Below are 20,683 nucleotides of genomic sequence, written 5' to 3'. Positions count from 1 at the left end.
GTGACATATCAATCAAGGAACAAATGGCTATTATTCTACGATATGTAAACAACAATGGACATATAATTGAATGTTTTCTTGGCATTCAACATGTGCGAGATACAACTGCTAGTTCACTCAAGGCAGCTATTGAAGCTTTGTTTTTTAAACATAGGCTAAGCATATCAAGATTGCGTGGTCAGGGATATGATGGAGCTAGTAACATGCGAGGTGAATTCAATGGCTTGAAAGCACTTATTCTAAATAGTAATCCAAGTGCATATTATGTACATTGTTTTGCTCATAGACTTCAATTGACTCTTGTGGCCGTTACAAAGAAGCATAATGAAGTTGGAGATGTCCTCAATTTTATTTCTAGCATTATAAACATAGTTGGAGCATTATGTAAAAGGATGGAGGTGATTAGAGAAAAACAATATGCTAGAATTATTAAAGGACTTGAAAATGGAGATTTCTAGTGGATGAGGCTTGAATCAAGAAACTTCTTTTAGAAGGTATGGTGATACTCGTTGAGGCTCCCACTATGTTACAATTATTCATCTACTTGCAATGTTTTCATCAGTTATTGATGTGCTTGAGATTATAAGAGAGGATAAGATGAACTCAGAACAGAGAATAGAAGCAGTCGTTTTAACAGATATTATGGAATCATTTAATTTTGTATTCATGCTTCATTGTTTGAGAAGGATACTAGCAGTTACTAATAAGTTCTCACAAGCATTACAAAGAAAAGACCAAGATATATAAAATGTTATAAGTTTATTGAAAACATCAAAGGAACGATTTAAAATGATTAGAGAGAATAATTGGGAATCTTCACTGGAAGAAGTGTCATCTTTTTACATCAAACATGATATTGATATTCTAAACATGGATGATAAGTACAAGCTTTGTGGGCGTTTAAGGCAAAAATCTCAAGGGATTACAAACCTATACCATTTTCATTATGAATTGTGAAAATAAGCATAGGCATTGTTTAAGCGACTTCAAGGGTAATGATATCAACAAACAGAGGACTAGATAGTCTGCCATTGTTGTAGTCCCCAAAAATGCCAGCCTCGTCAACTTGGATTACTGAGCCGTAAGTTCTTTGTTGTTAAAAGGGTGCATAACTGCGTTTTGCGCATGACAAAAACTGCAATTAATTTTGGTGGGTTCTGCAACCAAACAAAGAGAGCAGATACTTGGGATTTCCCACTGTGGAGCATGTACATAATGTGTAAACTTGGTGCCCGTTTGGTGGTGCAGCAAAGAGCAAAAGATGGTTTCACCTTGCTTACGTATGTCAGATGCCAAATTGAAAGCAGGATATCCATACCACAACTTAGCAAAGAATGTTTGCAGGGAGATTTATCATCATGAAGAGCACCTTTAAGCTTAGCCTGGAAGGTGACATGATGAACAAGGCCCCTGCCAAAAAGCATTTGTCCAGGCACCACCTCCTCTGTCTCAAGATCAGCACCTTGATTAACATTACACTCATTAAGAAATTAATCCAAGGAATAAAAGTGTAATGGATGTAAATATATTTACTTAATCCTGAGGATGGAAATCAAAACGTCAATAAAAATGAGATTAACAAGCAATTGTTACTGCTTACTAGGTGCTTTTCATTGTAGAATTCAACAGCCTTCTTTGCAGCATACTTCAATTGTTCAAGACAAGGGTTTTGCAAGTGCAATAGGATCCCTAATAAAATACATGCCTCCATTAACACATATTTTTAAAAAGAAGAAAAAACCAAGAATGATTATGGATCCAGGGTCGGGAATGGGAGGAGGGCCTCAAGCTAAACAAGACCTCCAATGACCCCAAAGCCGCCTACTCTCCACCCCAAAGATCTTCATCTTTTGCGAACCTGCGGGAGGAAGGTATGTTTCTAGATAGAGTCCTCCAAAACCTCCCACATTTGTCCAACCTCTGCCAGGGGGTCATGTTCTTGTCATCTGACCAATTACTTGGCGACCAAAGAAGCCTCAAGGCCCTCAACCCTTTGTAATCACCCCCCCCCCTACAGTACTTCTCCTCCTTCCTCTCATCTCGTTTTTCAACCTCATTCTCACTTTTCCTGCACGAAACCATGCTTTCATCTCTTCACCCATTTCCGGCTTCTTCCTTTCCATCTCTCTTTTTCGAAACCATTTTCCAATCTGCCTGCCTGAAACTTGAATCGTTACTCCCAAAGGGATCAAAATCAGGATTTCAAGGTTTCCTTATTTGTTATTTATTATTGAAGTCCTTATCCTAGCCTGGTCTACCCTTTATATTCAGTCCTCTTCATAATAACGTTTACAACTACAAGTAATCAAAACGAAGATTATCTTTTGTAAATTTACTTTTCTTTGGGATCCTTTGATTAAGCTGGTTGGTCATGCAATTGCCAGCTTTGAGGAACCCAGCCCAACCAAAGAAAGAGCCTTTAGGAACTTTCATCATGTTCCTATGACGAAATGAATGACCGCCCTGATTCTGAGTATTGCCAGAAGACGCTGCAGAAATTTTCGTAGTTATTTTGAGCACATGGCTGTACTTGTACCTGCCTAATTGGCATGCCTGCATTATACATCATCTTTATTGACCACCATTAAATGATCTTGCCCATCAGCCCAAGTACAGGATTCAAAGCAGATGGATTAGCATCAGCTTCTCCGCCGGCTAAAAACCTCTCTAGCATCTGGAGAACCAGCTTCTCAGATCCTGAAGTTGGGCGATAGTTCACAGGAACTATTTCAGTCCTCACATCCAAATTAATGAAGTTGATCGTGGTTTTGAATTGCAACTCATTTGATCTCCCACGGCAAGAACTGCCATTGACGCGATTTCCTTGCTAAAATACCCCCCCTTCTCGTTCCAATATCCTCCCCTAACTTTTAATTAGTGGTGGATCAATAAACTGAGATAAATCCCAAGGTTGATGCCATTTGCATCAATATAAAGTGGACCTACTTCACCAGCATCCTCGGGATGAAATGGTGTCACCCTTGCCTTTTCCCTTTATTGAAAGCATTATCTTATCAATATCCTGAGCAGTGTCAAGCTTGAAACAGAGGCTCAGTTTGTACCTTTCCTCAATCAAGCTCTTCTGACATGCAATGGGGAGCTGTAGCACAAATATTCACCACCAACTTTGTCCTCTTTGGCTTAATTCTATATCTTGTCACCTAGAATCAGCTGTCCACTTGAACATTGCATTCGATTCCACCCAATAACTCAAGAGTTTTGAAAGGAGAAAGAAAACTGGTAACCCATTGATCAATTCATGTCATTCATGGTCGTAGGCATTATGTCTTCAGATTCAAATACAAACCCAACTTTCCAACTGAAGGAAACTTACTATGTTTTGTACAAAAAGAATACAGGACTTTTGCCATGGTTCACTTTGTTGGAAAAAGAGAATGCAGGGCTATTTACTAGGCAAGATGTGACATCGTTGAAGGCTAATTTACTTGAGATTAGAGCAAAGCTGCTGCTTAAAGGTGGTCATTTTGATAGTGGTGAAGAGTTATGCGGGGCTTGTGTAAGCATCTGGACTGTGATGCTGAGCTACAATCATGCTCAAACATTGGCTGCCCAAGAAACACTAGCTAAAAAAGCTAAATAGAAAGAGGAGCAAACTGCGATGCAGGTAATCTCTATCAATGGAAGAACCAACCATCGAACCATAGAGAGCTCGGATTTGCTCACACTGTAATAACCTATGTTTAGTTAGAAATATAAGCATGAAGTTGATTGTAATTTATAGCAGTCTTCATTGCACATCATGACATCAACTTCAAGTTGAAGAACCCTCAATTTGGTCACTTTTTTAATATACAAGATGTTCAATCTCACTTGATCGAAGATAAGAAATTAAACGAGACCAAATCTTGGATGAAACCCAAGAAAGCGAAGGGATTGAAAAGGACAGGTGAGAAAACAACGAAGTGGTAGTTGAGAATAGTTAAGTTGTTTGTCTGAATCTGAATTATCAAAATTTCAAAGGTCCCCATGTAGTAGATAGGAGGAGGTGTCTGGTCTACACTCTACAATGACAGTTCCCTCTATCATCATCTATCTGTTACCCTCTTCTACCAAAGTGGTAGGTAACTTGATAAATAAATAAATTAAGGAGTTAAGGTAAAACATAAATAGTATCATAAACAACTAGACATTTGAAAACAATAGAGAATCCCTCTTATCCATGTCCAAAAACATACTTACATAAGAAATAGTATCACAAGACAGGAAGGCAGTAATTGTTGAAATTCACACTAAACTACATTGTTATAAAAAAATAGTATCACAAGACAGGAAGGCAGTAATTGTTGAAATTCACACTAAACTACGTTGTTGACTTTAAGTCATAAGTAGTTTCTTCCAACTTGTCTTAAGAACAGAAAAGAGACAAACTTTCACACTACAAAGAAACCAAAACCAAACCAAATCACACAGAACTCTCCACAAGAATCATTATAATGTAAAATAATAAAGCAATCAATGAAACGATGTAAAGTCAGTTCCTTTCAAGGACTCCGATTTTACTTGATGAATTGACCACCACCATCACTAGATGCTGATAAAGCTCCATATGACCCGGACACATAACCTGACCCGACCAAAGCAGCTTCCTCGCCAGGAACCAACAACCGATCTGAATTCCTCAATACAGCATGAATCGCACATACCAAAAACCCAATCAGAACACCCCAAACCAAATTCCAAGCTGCCCCGCTTAACCAAACACCCAAAACAGAAACCAAAACCAAACCAATCAAAACCAGGCGATCACTCACATCATAGCCCCATAACACCAATGGGTCTTCTCTAAAGAAGTAGAGGAGCAGCCAGAGAGACAGCACAGAAGAAAATATTAGGAGGGAAAATGGAGACCCAATTAGAGATAAAGCTCCGCAAGTATAGATGATTATTGAGTAATTGACTCTGAAATGGTGGAAGTTGGCCCGGAGTCGGGTCAAGGCAGTGGCGAATGAGTCAGGTCGGGTGAAGGATCCGGAAGTGAAGAGCTCGGGCCAGGGGCGGAGGATGGAGAAGGAGGAAGTGAAGTTTTGGAGTGACCGAGAAATCACGTCCCCGGCGGAGATGGGGATGGTAGTGTAGGTGGTGGTGGTTGAGGGGGGTGGTGGTTGTGACATTGTGTATTGTGTATAGGATGTTCTTTGTTGACCCAACAACCCTTCAAATCCAAATTCTGTTTTCTGGTTGGATTGGGAGGTAAGAAATTGTTGACTTTTTATGTCTTGGCCTGTTTAATTACATGAATCATCCCTAGACAATCTCAATCTGATTAATTGAGTCCCTATATTATCAATTTCATTCATTGAGTCCTATTTAATTCAAGGTTGTTAATTTCGTTCTGTTTTGTCCAGAATGACCGAAACTTTCCATATCAATTCAAAAAACAGAATAATTTTCATTCCATTTTAAATCTCAGTCCGTTTCGGATTTTTCAACTAAATTTCGACCGGAACGTTCCGGTTCCATTTCACATATTTCATTCCGCTCTTGAAAAGCCATTAAATCAAATTGAACCTTGTTCAATTTAATTAATTAAACCACCCAAGTATAAAAAGCTTTTTTTCATTACTATTTTCAATAATAATGATATTAATAATAATATTGAAAATTATTCTTGCTATTTTCATTAATAATGATATTATTTTTTAAAAATTAGATTTATCACTAATATATATGGTTTATATTCATGTTGTTTTTTTCATGTTTATACTTTGTAGGAATTTAAGCAAAACAAGGGATGCTTTAGATTCCATTTGCCTTGATAACATTGACTTAACTTTATATTTAAAATATTTGTGTTAAAACATTTTACTTTCGTAATATTTTGATATTTTGTTTAAGTTTAATTACTTTAAGTTAAAGATCTATTTAATCTTGACTATTTAGAAATATTTTAAATTTTGAAATTATATTTGTTTGACATTGTGTTTGTATTATATCATTTATAATTAATTTATCTTGAATTTGAATTATGTTTGTTAAATTATATATATATATATATATATATATATATATATATATATAAACAGTACAACCCCGAAACGACACGCCGAAACACTACGAAACTGAAACATTCCATTCCAATTGAAAAACAAAACACCTACCGAAATGAAATTAACAACCTCGATTTAATTGCATTAGTATATTGGTCCACACTTCGCAGTGAATCAATACTAATTTTTTAAAAATATATATAAAAAAATATTAAAAGCAAAGAGAATGTTTTTAAGCCCCTTGAATCTAGCAGTCATGCTAGACCCAACAGACTTGGGTCTGGAGCCATTCCAAACCTGAGCCTAGGTCTAACAATCTTGGTAGACCGCACCTCAGTCTGGCAACCATGCCAAACCGACACTTGGGTCTAGAAACATTGGCAAACTCGCGTCTGGTGCTAGCAATCATGCTAGACCCACGCCTTAGTCTGACAACCATGCTAAACCCATGTGCCTTAGTATGGCATCCATGTTGGACTCGTGCCTGGTTCTAACACCAAACATGGTTGTCAGCCCGCGCCCGAGTCTAGCACCAAACATATTTGTCAGACCCAAACAAACAACAAACAAACAAAGAATAATTGTGCCTTTCAGTTGTTAGGAGAGAGAAAAAAAACACAAACAATTGATCACTGGCGGCAATCTAATTATGATATGTCTAAACATGTCGTATAATGTGAAAGAGAGTATGTCTACGCATCTATCTAGACGGTGAATGACTAGATTTGGCCACTGAGAGGTGTCTTACGCGCTTCCTTAATGACGCAGGCGCGGCCCACTCACTGGGGCGTGTAAAAACACGCGCCAACAGCTTTTTAAATAAAAAATAGAAAAGACAACGTGAAAATACTAAAACACCCCATGATCCTCTTAAATACATATCATACTTAAGTAAATATCATTATTGCAATCTACAGTAATCTATGTCTACAGTTACAATGAAAACTCTTTGTTATTTACCTTTCATTATAATGAATAATTATGATTTTGGAAGTGATGGAATATGGAAATGATGAGAGTACATTAATAGTACATTAAAAAAAAAACAAACTTGTTAAGTATTTTATTATTTATACACTCATATTTCATTATGAATTTGTACAATAAAATTATTATTTTGCTAAGGGTAAATTGATAATTTTTACTGGATAAAATTGTCAATTCAAGATTATAGGGAATCTAGGATTTTTCACTTTCTTGTTGTGTAGTATAATTAAAAAAAAAAACTGTTTAAAAAATACTATCTCACCATGCATTGTTTTCTTACACTATATATACATACTTAAAAAAAAAAAAAAAAAAGAGGAGCCAGGCCATATCTATGTAGCACTAATTAAGCAGCACATAACGAATCAAAGTGAGAGAGAAAGGGTGAACATACCCAATGAGATATAATACGAAATAATGTCCTTTAGATTATTAATATATATGGTAAAATTTTATTAAGAAATAAAAGTCATAATATATAGTATAGTATAATTAGTAGTTGTAAGGCGCATAACATGGTCCGTGTTGGAGGGGGTGTGCTTTGTCTGCCGTAAACCCTAAACTAATTAATTAATAGCATACAGATTCGGGATTTGTTCACCTGCTTAGTCAAATCATTTAATTTATTGTTATTTTCAATATTGGACATGAAACGGTCTTCGAAGGTAATTACATAAGCAAGTCTGCTCCTTGTTAGTCTAGCTAGGATGCAGAAATATTCTACTGATCTTATCCCTTTTATTTACTGCTAACGTGGTCTTCTAATTACTTGTTTTGCAGGAACACCAAGAACTCATGCCCATGGAAATTATATGATCCATTCTTAGGTAAAAGCAGTTCAATGATCCAAATGAATATATCACCAGCTAGCATAGAAGATTGCAGTGAAGGATGGGACATTCCCAGCGGGGGAACTATCCTCATCTCAGCATCCATCTTAGCAAGGTAATTCATCCAATGTAATCTCAATTCAAATTCAAAGATAAAATAACTTAAAATTATATCATTTAAATTTTAAATACAAATAACAAATAAGAGTTTAACCAATGTGATCTAATCGACTCAATGAGTTCAAAGATAACCTGAACGACCAGTAAAAATATTATTTGACTCAAAAAAATTCAAGGAAACATCTTTTATATATATATATTGAAACGACAACATATTAGATCGATCCAGGTCAATCTAAGTTAACCTTTCAAATTCATGACTCGGGTTATAAAACTATAATAACCTCAAATTAAGCAAATTATTATTTGGCCGCAACGGGACTGGAACATTCCAGTTCAAATTTGGATGGAATTTCCAAAACTGGTTGAGATTCTGAGCGAGATGAGATCTGTTCTAGTTTGTTCCGTTTTTTAACTAGAACAAGATATATCAACCATTCTCGATAGAAAGTAACGGAATTGACAGCCAAGTTTCACACTTTAGTCCTTAGAGTATCTCCAAGGGAAGATGTTATTTTAAAGAGCTAAATTGATAAAATAACACTTTAAATAATATAAATATGGTTTTTTTTTTAATTATGTATACTCGAATGAGAAAAAACCATTTGAAATAATTATATTGGAGTGAGAGAAATAAGTGCTTTGTTTTTTTTAATGAGTTTGATGTTATTTTTTTTTCTACATGGCTGCATTTAATTAGTTTATTTTTTGTTGACCTTGCTTTGTTAATTTTAGTTTTTTAAAAAAATAATATTTTTGGGAGAGAAAAGATATTTTGATATTTTGTTTAGCAGTCCTTTTGGAACATGTAAAACAAGCATAGAAAAGCAAAATAATATATTTTTTTATTTTTGGCTTTCCATTCAGCACACCACTTGGAGTTGCTTAAAAGTCCTTGGTATTTCAATGTAGTAATGAATAGTGAAATGCAAAGACATTTCACACTTTAGTCCTTAAAAATCAAGATTTTTGAGAACTTTTTTTATTTTTTTTTCAATTTCATCCTCTAACATTATGTTTATTTGGTATTGAACTTCATAATTTATTTTGATTTGCTTTTTATGAAGTTATTCTGGTCTTATGACCTGGATCGCGAGTTTTATAGGTTAGCATTATTGCCTCGAATAATTTTTTCCCCTTTCTTTTAATTTTTTTTCTCAACTTCATCTTTTAACATTGAGTTGATTGATAATTGAGTTTCATAATCATTATTATTTTTTTATTTGCTTTGTATTAGATTATTATGATTTCATGATCCGAGTCGCGAGTTTTGAGGGTTAGCCAGGTTAACTTAGGTTTTTTCTTTTCTTCTTTCAATTGAATTTTTTTTCAATTTCATCATTTAACATTGGATTGATTGAGAATTAGACTTTATAATTTTTTTAAAAATTTCTTTTTATATAGTTATCCCGATCTCCTCACACGGGTTTGACAGGTTAATGCGGGTTGACTCAAGTCATTGTTTCTTTTTCCTTTTTTATTTGTTTTTTTTTAATTTAATCCTTCTACATTAGGTTGATTAAAAATTAAGATTCGTAATTTATTTTTTATTTTTTTATGGGGTTATCACAGTTTTATGACCCGGATCACGGGTTAAGTTGGTTCACTTGAGCTTTTTTGTCCTTTTGTTGGATGAATTTTTTTTCAGTATTTGAGTTGGTTGGGAATTGAGTTTTATTATTTATTTCAATTTGTGTTATATGAGGTTTTCATGACCGGGTTACAAGTTTGTTTGGTTAACTCGGGTGGTTTTTTGTGTTTTTATTTTAATTGATTTTTTTATTTCACCCTTCAACATTGAATTGATTGTGAATTGAGTTTCATAATTTATTTCAATTTATTTTTTATAAGGTTATTTTGCTCTCATAACTTAGGTTTGATAGATTAACCAGAGTTAACTTGACTCATTTTTTAAATTGAATTTTATTTTCAATTTCATCATTCAATTCTGGGTTAATTAAGAGTTGAGTTTAATAAAAAAAAAGTTTTTGTTTTTTATAGAATTATCAGGGTGTTGTGATCTGAGTATCAGATTTGATAGGTTAATCCGAGTTGATATAATATGTTGTCATGGTAATACATTTTTTAAAAATATCTTGAATATTTTAAATCAAATTATATTTTTATTAGTCATTTAGATTATATTTGTACTTATCAAATCAATTAGATCATCTAAATCTTTATATAATTTTAACTTTTTTTTATTAAAAAACACATTAAAATCACCTTATGTTATTTTTTTGTCCAAAAAATATTTAATACGACCCGTCACGGGTGTGTATGTATATGTTGAACCATTCATTCAAAAGATTTGAAAGGGCAGGGGAATCCATGAAAGAGATGAAGAAAGAGACAAATGATGGCCCCCACGTAATTAAAACACAAATATGGGACCCTTCTCTTTCTAAAGAGACAGCTTTGCTTCATTTCATCTGTCCCACTTAGCTAATTCACCATGCAAGCAATAAAACACTTAAAAACAATAGAATTCACATTAAGATAATTGAGGGAAAAAAACCAGCACAGAGAGGTGAGCAGATGAGATCAGTGCAGGCAGCATTTTGCTAGTGCCTCGCTCGCTACCCTAAAAGGCTACGAGCTATAGAATATCTCAATCTCACCTCTCCTTGATCTACTCCTCCAATCCATGGTGCCAGTTCACCCAAAAAGGCAGCCTTCCCTTGCCAGGCCATCATGTTTTCTTCTTTACTGCCCCTTTGACTCGTGACTTTACACACACACACACACACACACACACCCTTTCTCTTTCCCTCTCCTCTCCTCTCATCAGGCAGGTGCCATGACCCATCATGCATCATCATCATGCTCGTACTCTTATTCATATCACTGCCTGGTAGCTACACTTACTTCTCATATACCATGCCATAAGGCCCCCCCCCCCCCCCCCCCCAACGGCTGTGTAAACATTATGATCATATGCGCCAATGTCCAATTGCATGGTTAATGCAAGCTCAACACAGCTAGCAAGCAGAAGAATAAAGGGGGGCCTGCTTTTGACATGCATCAGTGTCATTGTTTGTACACGGTCTAGCTAGGCAAGGCTTATAGTCATATCAAAGCTTCCATTGTTTAATGTTTGTTAGAACATGCCCTCTTTTGAAAATGACTTCCAAGTACACAAATTTATCCATCCATGATATTAATATTATTGGCTCATATTTACCTATGCCAAGACAACGCAAATACAGCCATATTATATAGATCGTGGAACAATTTCATCCAAAAGAAGAACACCTAATTTTTTCATGTCTTAAATAAAATATTTATAAAATCTTTCATTCATATCCTCATCAATGTTCTTATTTAAATGCATGCACATGGACAATCAAATGCAAGTGAAAGTAGTTTAGCGATCAAAATGCAGCTCGAATGATTGTATAGAAAGGAAATAAACATCATGAGAGAGAGAGAGAGAGAGAGGGAGAGAGAGAGGAGAGTTAAAACGAGATGGAAATTTCTTTTAGGAACACTTGACTCCATTGTCTTTCAGCCAAGTTCCTAGTCGACTATTATTCAAGGATTTGCTTATACATTGTCTAGTTTTTGAAAGCTTTGAGATTTGCCTAACAAGCAGAAAGCCTAAAAAAGTGCCAGACTCAACATCGGAACATTAGAAATAAATACAAACTTTGTCTGAGATCCCAACCGCAAAACTCATACAGGCTGTCTTTGATAATAATTAAACCACCACTATTTCTTCTATAAAGTCATTTCTGAACCCAAAAGTTTCAGGCAACGGTAGCTAGTTATGGGAGAAGCTCAAGTTCAGTGCCTCGATGTAAACCTGCAAAAGCACAACTGCGCAGAAAAGGTCATGCAAGCTAACCACGGTGACTATGAAAAGCTTGGAGAATAAAACAGCGATGCTGATCTTGCCACGGTGACTATGAAAAGCTTGGAGAATAATACAGCGATGCTGATCTTGGATGAGCAGATGAGTTTGATGCAGCCACGAAAGGATTCTGTTGCAACACGCTGGGACCTTCCGATGGACAACCCCACCTAACAGGACTCGTATTAACTAGCCTAGTGGCAGTTGCATGAAAGTTGCCATTGTGCAACAATGGTGTTCCACCAAGTGGAGGGTGGTCTTGTGACTGATAACAAGTAAAGGGATTCACATTACTCATGTTATAAACTGGGATGGTTGGAACAGAGATACCAGATGGAACTGCTTGTCTTTCCCTCCAGCCTTCATTGTATCTTGTAATGTCACTGATCACAACAGTTTGACTTTCAGGAACATCATCAATGATGATGATTTCTTTTACAGGATGAGCAGATGAATCTGCACGCTTGCACTGGCGGTCAGGAGTTTCTGTAGCTTTCTGCATAGTACACGTAGGAAACGCATCTAGTCTTCTCTTTAGCCTGTTCTGAGAACTTGAGAAATTATAATCATCTTTGCACTGTTGAGGCTTCATGGATGTTACAAAACTACCATCATTTTGTTGGTCACAAAACATGCCTGCTGGTAACTGCGATGGTGCCCGGGGTAGCTTAGAATCAGTGTGGCTTCCAAAACTGTTGGACAACCCAACATCAAAACGTTGAACTGCTGTCTTGTAATATGGATCCCGACTAAAGATGGCAAAACCTTGAGGGGTGACGTGATGAAATGAATGACTGTCCTGATTCTGAATATTGCCAGGAGAGACTGCAGAAATTGTTGGAAAGTGAGGAGTTCGATTGATTGTTTGAGCACAAGGTTGGACCTGCCCAATTGGCATGGCTACATGATCATCTTTGTTGACCACCATTAAGTTCTTCCCCATCAGTCTGAGTATAGGATTAGAAGCAGATGGACTAGCAGAATCACCATCTGCACGAGCTAAGGATCTCACTGCAGAATTATTGGGAGAGTCCTTCAAAGGAATAGGATATCCGGGGGGCTTGATGAGTGGGAGAACCATCTTTTCAGATCCTGAAGCTGAGTAACTGTTCAGGGAAACTAATTCAGGCCTGACATCCAAATTAATCGGCATTGGGTTTGAATTGCAACCCATTTGCTTGCTAACAGAAGGAAATGTCATCGATGGCATTTTCCTCCGCCTTAGTAGCTGTGATTCTTGGTGATTTAGAGCAACACTCTCAGCAAACCTCTCCTTTCTTTGGCAACAGCATGGCTGATCATTTTTGAAGCCAAAAGATTCCTTCTCAATGGGGATCCCATCAAGTTTCACGTACTCTCCCAAGAAAGTAGCTCTTTCAACTCTTGTAGTTGCTGCTTGTGGAACTGCATCAGCATTCTGTGCCAAAGGTTCAATTCCAGCAGAAATTAAGCCTGACCTCATATTGTCTTGAAAAACATAATGTCCTGCTGATGATGGTGGTTCTGAATAATTGAAATCAGGTCTGCCAGCCATGGAGTTAGAGATGGTCGATGCTGCAGATAGAGGGGAATCTGATGAATCTCCATCAATCACATCATACTGATCTGGAGATGACTGAACCTGGCTACTAGTCAATGATGAGTTTCCTTGAAAATCTTCAGAGCCCATATCTCTAGGACTTGGCAAAAATGACCCCGGTGGTCCTGGAATCAGAATGGGATCAACCTCAGGAAAAGAGTCTACTTTCGCAGCTTCAGAATCCAATTCCACCACCCTCGTATCAGCATTATGGCCCATCATGCCATTGCCAGCTTCAGCAGCAGAAAACATCCCTTGGTCGTGAACAAAACCTGGTTCAGTTGGACCAGTTGACACATCATTTTTCCTTGAAAGTCCTTCATAATCTTCAATAGACCGAAGACATTTTGATGGGACCTTTGAAGAAACACCTAGCTCATAGAATCCAGTGTCAACGGATTTACTCGTACCAGAGGTGCTCGTCCTCCCATCCAAAGTCTTGGAAGATGGTTCAACAACAATGTCCTCATGTATTGGAACTTGTGTTCCAGGAGATTCTAGGGGATCAATTTTGCGCAAATAATCATCATCATCAAATCTAGCTGAAGAATCTACATTTATCTCCTCGTCATGACCATAGCGAGGTGTAGATTTTGAGCTCCTCAAAGACAAGGCTTCCAGCCTTTCAGAACTACATGACAATCTTTTTTCTTGCCTAGTTTCCCGGATGGAGCTTCCACCAAGAGACACCTCATCAGTTATTTCTTCTCTTTCAAGTACATTTTCTGTATGATCCTGCATCAAATCATACTGTTCATCAACCTCAGAATGCCTGCCCATTGCCTCTTCATCTATTTCTGTTGTCGAAGGCTCTTCAGACTTGTCAAGGGTTGACCATCTCCTGACCTCGCTGGGCCTGGATTCAGTCACAGAAGATTGGCTGCTGACAGACAGTACACTTTTCCTAAAGGAGCAGAATCTCAATGCTTTAGATACAGCTGTACGAGAACTCCGGGATGATTTTGTGCTAGCAATGGGAGAGGTATCTGAATTATTACTTGTATCAGCATCAGTATAGATTGTCTTCTTGGTTAGTGAAGAGACCTTTATCCTGGGAGAGTCTGGAGGTCTTAGCAAACAGGTATCACGGATAGAAGTGCCATCTTTGCTCAACTTCATTGGTGGAAACAACTTATCCACTTTGCCATTAATCCTGTCTCTCACTGGGAGATTTGTTACCATCTTTCTTCCAGGAGAGTGCTCCATACTCTCATTTACTTGGTCTTTATGAAATGGCTTCTCCGTCCTCTCAATGTTTCTATGAGAAGATATTGGGTTATCAGACAAGATGACAGATTTCTGATCAGTGCGGCTCCTCTCTGAAAGACTATCATTCTCAACCAGCAAGTCTTGAGCCAAATGCCATTTACATCTCACAGGTTGATGATCCTCTTGAGTTGGAATCTTCTTTGGAAAACCTCTTCGTTTGGAGCAAATCCATGGTCTTAAAGTCCCGCCATCATTGGGATTGATTTGCTTCAACATCCTTTGTTCTTTCTCGCAACTTTTCCCCTCTCCGTTAAATTCTTCTTGACCTCCAGAAATCTGTTTAACAGCAATATTGACAGCCGTATATAACTACATTAATGTTGCTGACTTAATTTGCAACAAAAGATGGTGTAAAATTTGTAAATTAAAGTACAGGATAATCACAAGAAATCTATAAAATACGTTATAGAAGGGCTTGAGGTGGAAAGATAGTGTTTTAGCAATTTTTCTGCACAATAATTCCATCCAGTTAACATAAACACTAAACAGATGGACGCGACACAATATCAGCAGATGCATCCAAGATGCATTTTGCCCCAAAACATAACATCATTAAGCTTCTCGATGGCATTAGAAAACAAAAGGAAAACTAACTGATCCATCACATACTCAAAATTCTCAAATTTCTTGGCTATTGAAAACGGACAAGGGTAGTCAGTGAGATGATTATATATAGTTTGGGAAGGGAAATAAGAATATGTAGTGCAAGCAAGAGACTGTACCTGAGCGCAAGGCGCCTTGTGGAAGAAAATCTTTTTGCTCTGAGAAGCTAGTCTTAGATACTTTTGATGCTTTTGTGCTAAGCGTTTTTTCTTTTTCTTTGAAATGTATTTGCTTGCTTTGCCTCCTTTCAAAGATTTCTTTGCTCCAATATCCTCCCTTCTTGCACCAATATCCTGGCTTACTTTTGCTACTGGTGGTGTATCATTAAACTGAGATAAAATCCTTACTTTGGTACCATCTGCATCAATATAAACTGGACCTACATCAGCAGCATCCTCAGGATGAATTGGGGACACCCTTTGCTTTTTCCCTTCATTAGGTGCGTCACTCTTCTCAGTCTCTTGAGCAGGCAAGCTTGACATGGTGGCCCAGCTCGTACCATTTCTTCGATCAAGGTCTTCTAACGTGCAATATTGAGCTGTAGCGTAAATATCCACCATCAACCGTGTCTTTCTCGGCTTAATTCTATACCTTGTTGGCTTAGAATCTGATGTCCACTTGGGTGTTGACTCCACAGAAAGGCACTGATCAATGTGAGCATTCAAGGTGGTGTTTGATGAGGATGAGAAAGTTTTGCAAACAGGACAAACTTTTGAAGCCATTGTTTCTGATGTAGTAGTACAATTAGAAGCAATATCTTCAGCTGAGCTACGATCAGAGCTGCCACCAAATTTCACAATCAACCTGCACTTCTTAGCCAACGGCCTGGAGGTGCTTTCAGTCTTGTGGGTCACAGGAGCTTCAACTTCAACAGCGGCTTTGACCAAAGATTGAGTTTCTAATGGTGATCTAGGTTGCCTGTTATCAGGAACTGAGTTTATCTCACTTGTTGTTGTCGATGGGAAATCATTTTCTTCTCCAGATCTACATGAACTAATGTCTACACAGGATTCTGCTAGCTTGTTATTTAATTGAGCATCATCAGACGAGTCTAGCAGCACACGATTGTCCGGCCTAGAAGCCTCCTTGTCAAAATTGCTTCTTTTGCTGATGTTTTCCTTCTCAACTGAACTGGTTTCACCTGTACATCTCTTAAAGAACTGGTTTCTTACAGTATCATGAGGCTGAAATTTTGGCAACACGTCCTTCACGCCATGTTTCAAACAAAGTTGCAAATTGTGTTGAGAAAAAGGCCAGCTATTCTTGATATCCTTGCTCCTGGCTTTAAATACATAATCTCTGCAATGCAAACCACTGTTTCTGTTAGTATTAACTAAGATCAAGCTATCTATAATGAGCTAAAAACATCAAATTATATATGTAAGCTATAACGATCTTATTATGTACATAAGAACTGGAACCCTTAATTATATCATATGTTAAAAACAACAAGTTCGCAAGGGAAAATCTGGTTCATGGAACTGGAAGTGAATCCCAAAACAGTAGGAAAACAGCCAAGCAAAATCCAAGGGAAGGCAAGATTCGAAAATCTAGTGACTGAGAAAAAGTCTGCAGGTTGCAGCATGATATGGCTAGAACAAGTACAGATTGTTTGTACAAAGTGACATGAAATCACAAGCAAAAATAATCAACAGAGATTAGAAGCAGTGAGTAATGACACAGGAAATCATTAAAAAACACAAACATATGAACCCCAAGAAGAAGCCTTCAATATGATCATTAAAAGCCAAGCGAGAAAAAAGTCTTCAGAGACTAAAATAGAGACAAGATGGGAGGTGTGCCCATGTTGAACTGAGCCATAAGGGGAACATGTAACTCTGGATCTGACCCAACAAAAGATCTTAGAGATCGATTAGCTGACTTTGATCAGATCACCACCATGAGAAAGGAAGAAACAGAAAGAGGAGGAGTCAGCTTAGCAAAGAAAAGCAAGAGAGCCACGACAAAAAATAAATAAATCAAATTAAAAAAAAGTACTATTCATATCCCTGAAAGAAAGGATCAGATAAGAAGAATGAATTGTTTTACCTTATGGAGAAATTAGGAAGTGGGGTATGATGATGATGATGAAGAGATGGGTTTGTGTTTGGCAGATTTACTACTACTACCTCTGACAAATTAGGAGAAGGAAGCTTATTATTAGTACTGGTGGGAAGCTGGTAAGCCCTCTCATCACTACTATTCAGCTGGGAAGAAGAACATGAGGGATCTGGTACTGGAGGGTTTTCAATGGATAACATCTGATGCTATTATTCTCTCTTCTTGTGCTGTTTCGGTAACAGTCACAAGCAGCAGCAACTTCAGCTTCTCCACAACTAATTCCAGTACTGCTGCCTTGCCTTATCTTTATCTTCTTAGTCTTCAGCATATATATAGCTAGTACCTAGTAGTATATCACTACAGCCCTTCTCTTTTTCTTTCTTTCTTTCACTTATAACTTGTTGTAGTAGAAGTATTGCCTTTCTTTTTATCTCTCTCTCTCTTTCTATTTCAAAAAACCCCACCACCAAAGAACTCTCACCACATGCGATTGACCTCCACAGCCGCAACAACAACAGCAAAGACGCAAACCAAAGCTCTAGCTAGCTATCTATATTTGTACACACGAACAAGAAGAAGATCAAGCAACCCCATTAGAATCTTCATCCATTTAACCTGCCTGCAAAGATCACAGACAAAAACAAAAGGAAAAGAAATCATGAGATCATTAACAGTTGTAGCAAAGGACATGGCCAGAAGTAGAAGATATTAATATCAGTGGAGGATTAGTGGGCAGCTAGCTAGCTAGCAATTAAGGAGAGAATCGCCCGTAGAAAACGTTATTTTATGTGGGAATGAGTGAAACTGAAGCATACTGTAGTGTTTTGATTGATCAAGCAAAGAAAAGCACCAAAGTTTTCGCAAAACAACAAACACCCACTTCAGCAAAGATGATGTTGAAACTCTTCTCAAAAGTTTTGATGAGTATGCGTTATTTTATGTGGGGAAAACAAACCCACAAAAACAAAGAAAAGATGAAGTTCAATGCTCAAAGTACAGTATCATCAAATCAAATCAAATCTCATATGATTAATGATAATACATAGATAATCATCGAGATTAAAAACCTTAATTAAGAGGTTGTAATCTGCATAAACACACAACTTTCAAAAATCCAAAAGGAGCAAGGAATATTGAAAGAGATGTAGCTATCCATCCAGCCAGCCAGCCAGCCAGCCAGCTAGCCAGTGAATTGTGAATGAAGCAAAATAAAGACCAAAAAGAAACTGGAAAAAAAAAAAAGAGAAACTACTTTAGATAGATGGATTGAATATATGGATAGCTGAGCAGCCAGCTGAGAGAAATCAGGAGAGAGAGTCAGACACCCCAAGATTTCAGGCATCTCTAGATTTACAAAGTGAACAGTTTGAACTGACCCAAAAAACCCAGGAGAAACTCTAATCCAAGAAAGGAAAAGGCATATTTATGACCAGAGACCAGACTAAAACTATTGACTGCTTTCAAATTAAATATTGAAACAAGAACAACCCGGAAAATCAAAGGGAGAGAAAAATGAAAGAAAGAGAGAGATCATGAAATCACACGAACCCATATAAGAGTTTGAAAGCAAAAACAAGAAAAGACTTGATCTTTGAGACAGAAACAAGCAACCCACTAAATTGAAGAGAAAGAATTAATTATTAATAAGTTAAACAAACCTTAATAAGCTTTGAGATGGTATGGGGTGAAGAGCAGAGAATGAAATAAAGAACAGAAAAAACGAGGCTTTTTCAAGTTTCTTTAGAAGAGAGATGACGAGAAGGAAAAGGAAAGAGACAGTACAAGTGCTCCCAGAGAAGAATAGAGATAGAGAGAGAGAGAGAGAGGGTATAAATGAGAGAGAAGAGAGGAGAAAAGAGCACCACCCACTCACACATCAAAAGGCGCATCAGGGCCTCCCTTCTCTCTCTCTCTCTCAAACATTTAAACAAAAAAAAAAGTTGAAGTATTTAGAGTAAGATTTTTATTGTTAATATGAATTTATATGTAAAATACAGAACCCAAAAGATAGAAACAAAGAGGTACAATTAAGTTTATGTTTTAAATTGTGTTAATTTTTATGGCTATAATTAAAAAATATATTTAGGAGATTACAAATTATAATTTTCTTTTAATTATTGTTATAAGAGAGAATCTTTATAGTATGTTTAGAGTTGTGGTAATGGTTGTTTTTTTAAAATAATTCTTGCTTAAAAATACATCAAAATAATATATTTTTTATTTTTAAAATTTATTTTTAATATCAGTACATCAATATAATACAAAAAGGACACAAACTTAAAGCAAAGAAAAAAGATAAATTTTTTAAAAAATTTTTATTAAAATACAAAAAACAAACAGGTTTTAAATATGAATTTAAAATAAAAAACAAAGTGAAATTTTATTTGCGGCAATGTGTTTAGCATTGTGATATAGCATGCTTTTTTCAAATATTTTTATTTAAAAATACATCAATATTATTTTTTTTAGATTTTTATATTTTAGATATGAACACATCAAAATCATAAAAAAATACTAAAAAATTATTAATTTAATATTTTTTAAACCTTTTAAAATACATCCAAGAACACAAGACACTCTCCTTAACAGAGTTGTGTTTATCTCGTTCATCCCAACATTATTATTATTATTATTATTTGTAAATTGAGAGTGGTAATAAAAGTTAAAAATCTTAGAAATATATGTAGTAGGGGGAGAAAAGGATTTTTAATTTTTTAAACGAGAGAGAGAGAGAGAGAGAGGGTGTCCTCTGCTGGCTATCATCCTCCCCTATGTAATCTTGTCTAAGCTTACCTACTACTACTATTACTACCCCTACAACATTCACCAAGATTTATGTCACTTGTTTGTTTATATATGTATGTATATGTACATATATGTATGTATGTATATGTATATGTATGTATGTATGTGTATGTATATGTGAAAGAGGGCGTTTTCTTCCCTGTTTTCCCAACCTCTCCCATGATGGCTTGTTTCTTTCTTGCCCCATCCCATGCTACAGGAGAACAAAACCTCTATCATCTCTCGATTGTTGACAATTTACCACCCAACCCCCCTTTGAGGATTTCCTGCTCCTCCTCCTCATTCACGTCTCGTCTTTTTTATAATTGTCAATGCGCCTGTAATTTACTAAAAAACCCACCCTCGAGCTATGAATCATTTTTCTTCACACGGTGTTCTTAATTAAAAGCTGGCCAAGGTCAAAAGTTTCTTCTCCCACGGTACATTCCTAAATAAATGCCTCCTTTCTAGCTTGAAAATTATATTCTCTTTTCTACGCCAAACACGTCTCAAATCTCGTAGATAAACGTGACCTGGGTGAACTAATTGTTCTAATTCCCAAAAAAAAAAAGAAAAAAAAAAAGAAAAG

The 20,683-nt window shown here is 36.5% G+C and overlaps 2 protein-coding genes across 2 annotated transcripts; both read right to left on the bottom strand.

Annotated features, from left to right (window-relative positions):
• Nucleotides 1-4,111: 4,111 nt before the first annotated feature.
• On the bottom strand, nt 4,112-5,239 carry LOC133696334 (PRA1 family protein G2-like). The gene has a single exon (XM_062118507.1). The coding sequence runs from the start codon at nt 5,130-5,132 to the stop codon at nt 4,518-4,520; it is 615 nt and encodes a 204-aa protein (XP_061974491.1). The 5' UTR covers nt 5,133-5,239; the 3' UTR covers nt 4,112-4,517.
• Nucleotides 5,240-11,403: 6,164 nt separating this feature from the next.
• Nucleotides 11,404-19,156, bottom strand: LOC133701376 (uncharacterized). Its single transcript, XM_062125277.1, has 4 exons — nt 18,969-19,156; nt 17,299-17,929; nt 15,369-16,548; nt 11,404-14,922 (listed from the first exon to the last, which is right to left on the bottom strand). The coding sequence occupies exons 2-4, from the start codon at nt 17,508-17,510 to the stop codon at nt 11,851-11,853; spliced, it is 4,464 nt and encodes a 1,487-aa protein (XP_061981261.1). The 5' UTR covers nt 17,511-17,929; nt 18,969-19,156; the 3' UTR covers nt 11,404-11,850.
• Nucleotides 19,157-20,683: the final 1,527 nt, after the last annotated feature.

The sequence above is a fragment of the Populus nigra genome, chromosome 1, assembly GCF_951802175.1.
Source record: "Populus nigra chromosome 1, ddPopNigr1.1, whole genome shotgun sequence".
NCBI lineage: Eukaryota > Viridiplantae > Streptophyta > Magnoliopsida > Malpighiales > Salicaceae > Populus > Populus nigra.
Note: the sequence above shows the minus strand (reverse complement) of the source record. Positions and strands in the feature narration are given on the sequence as shown.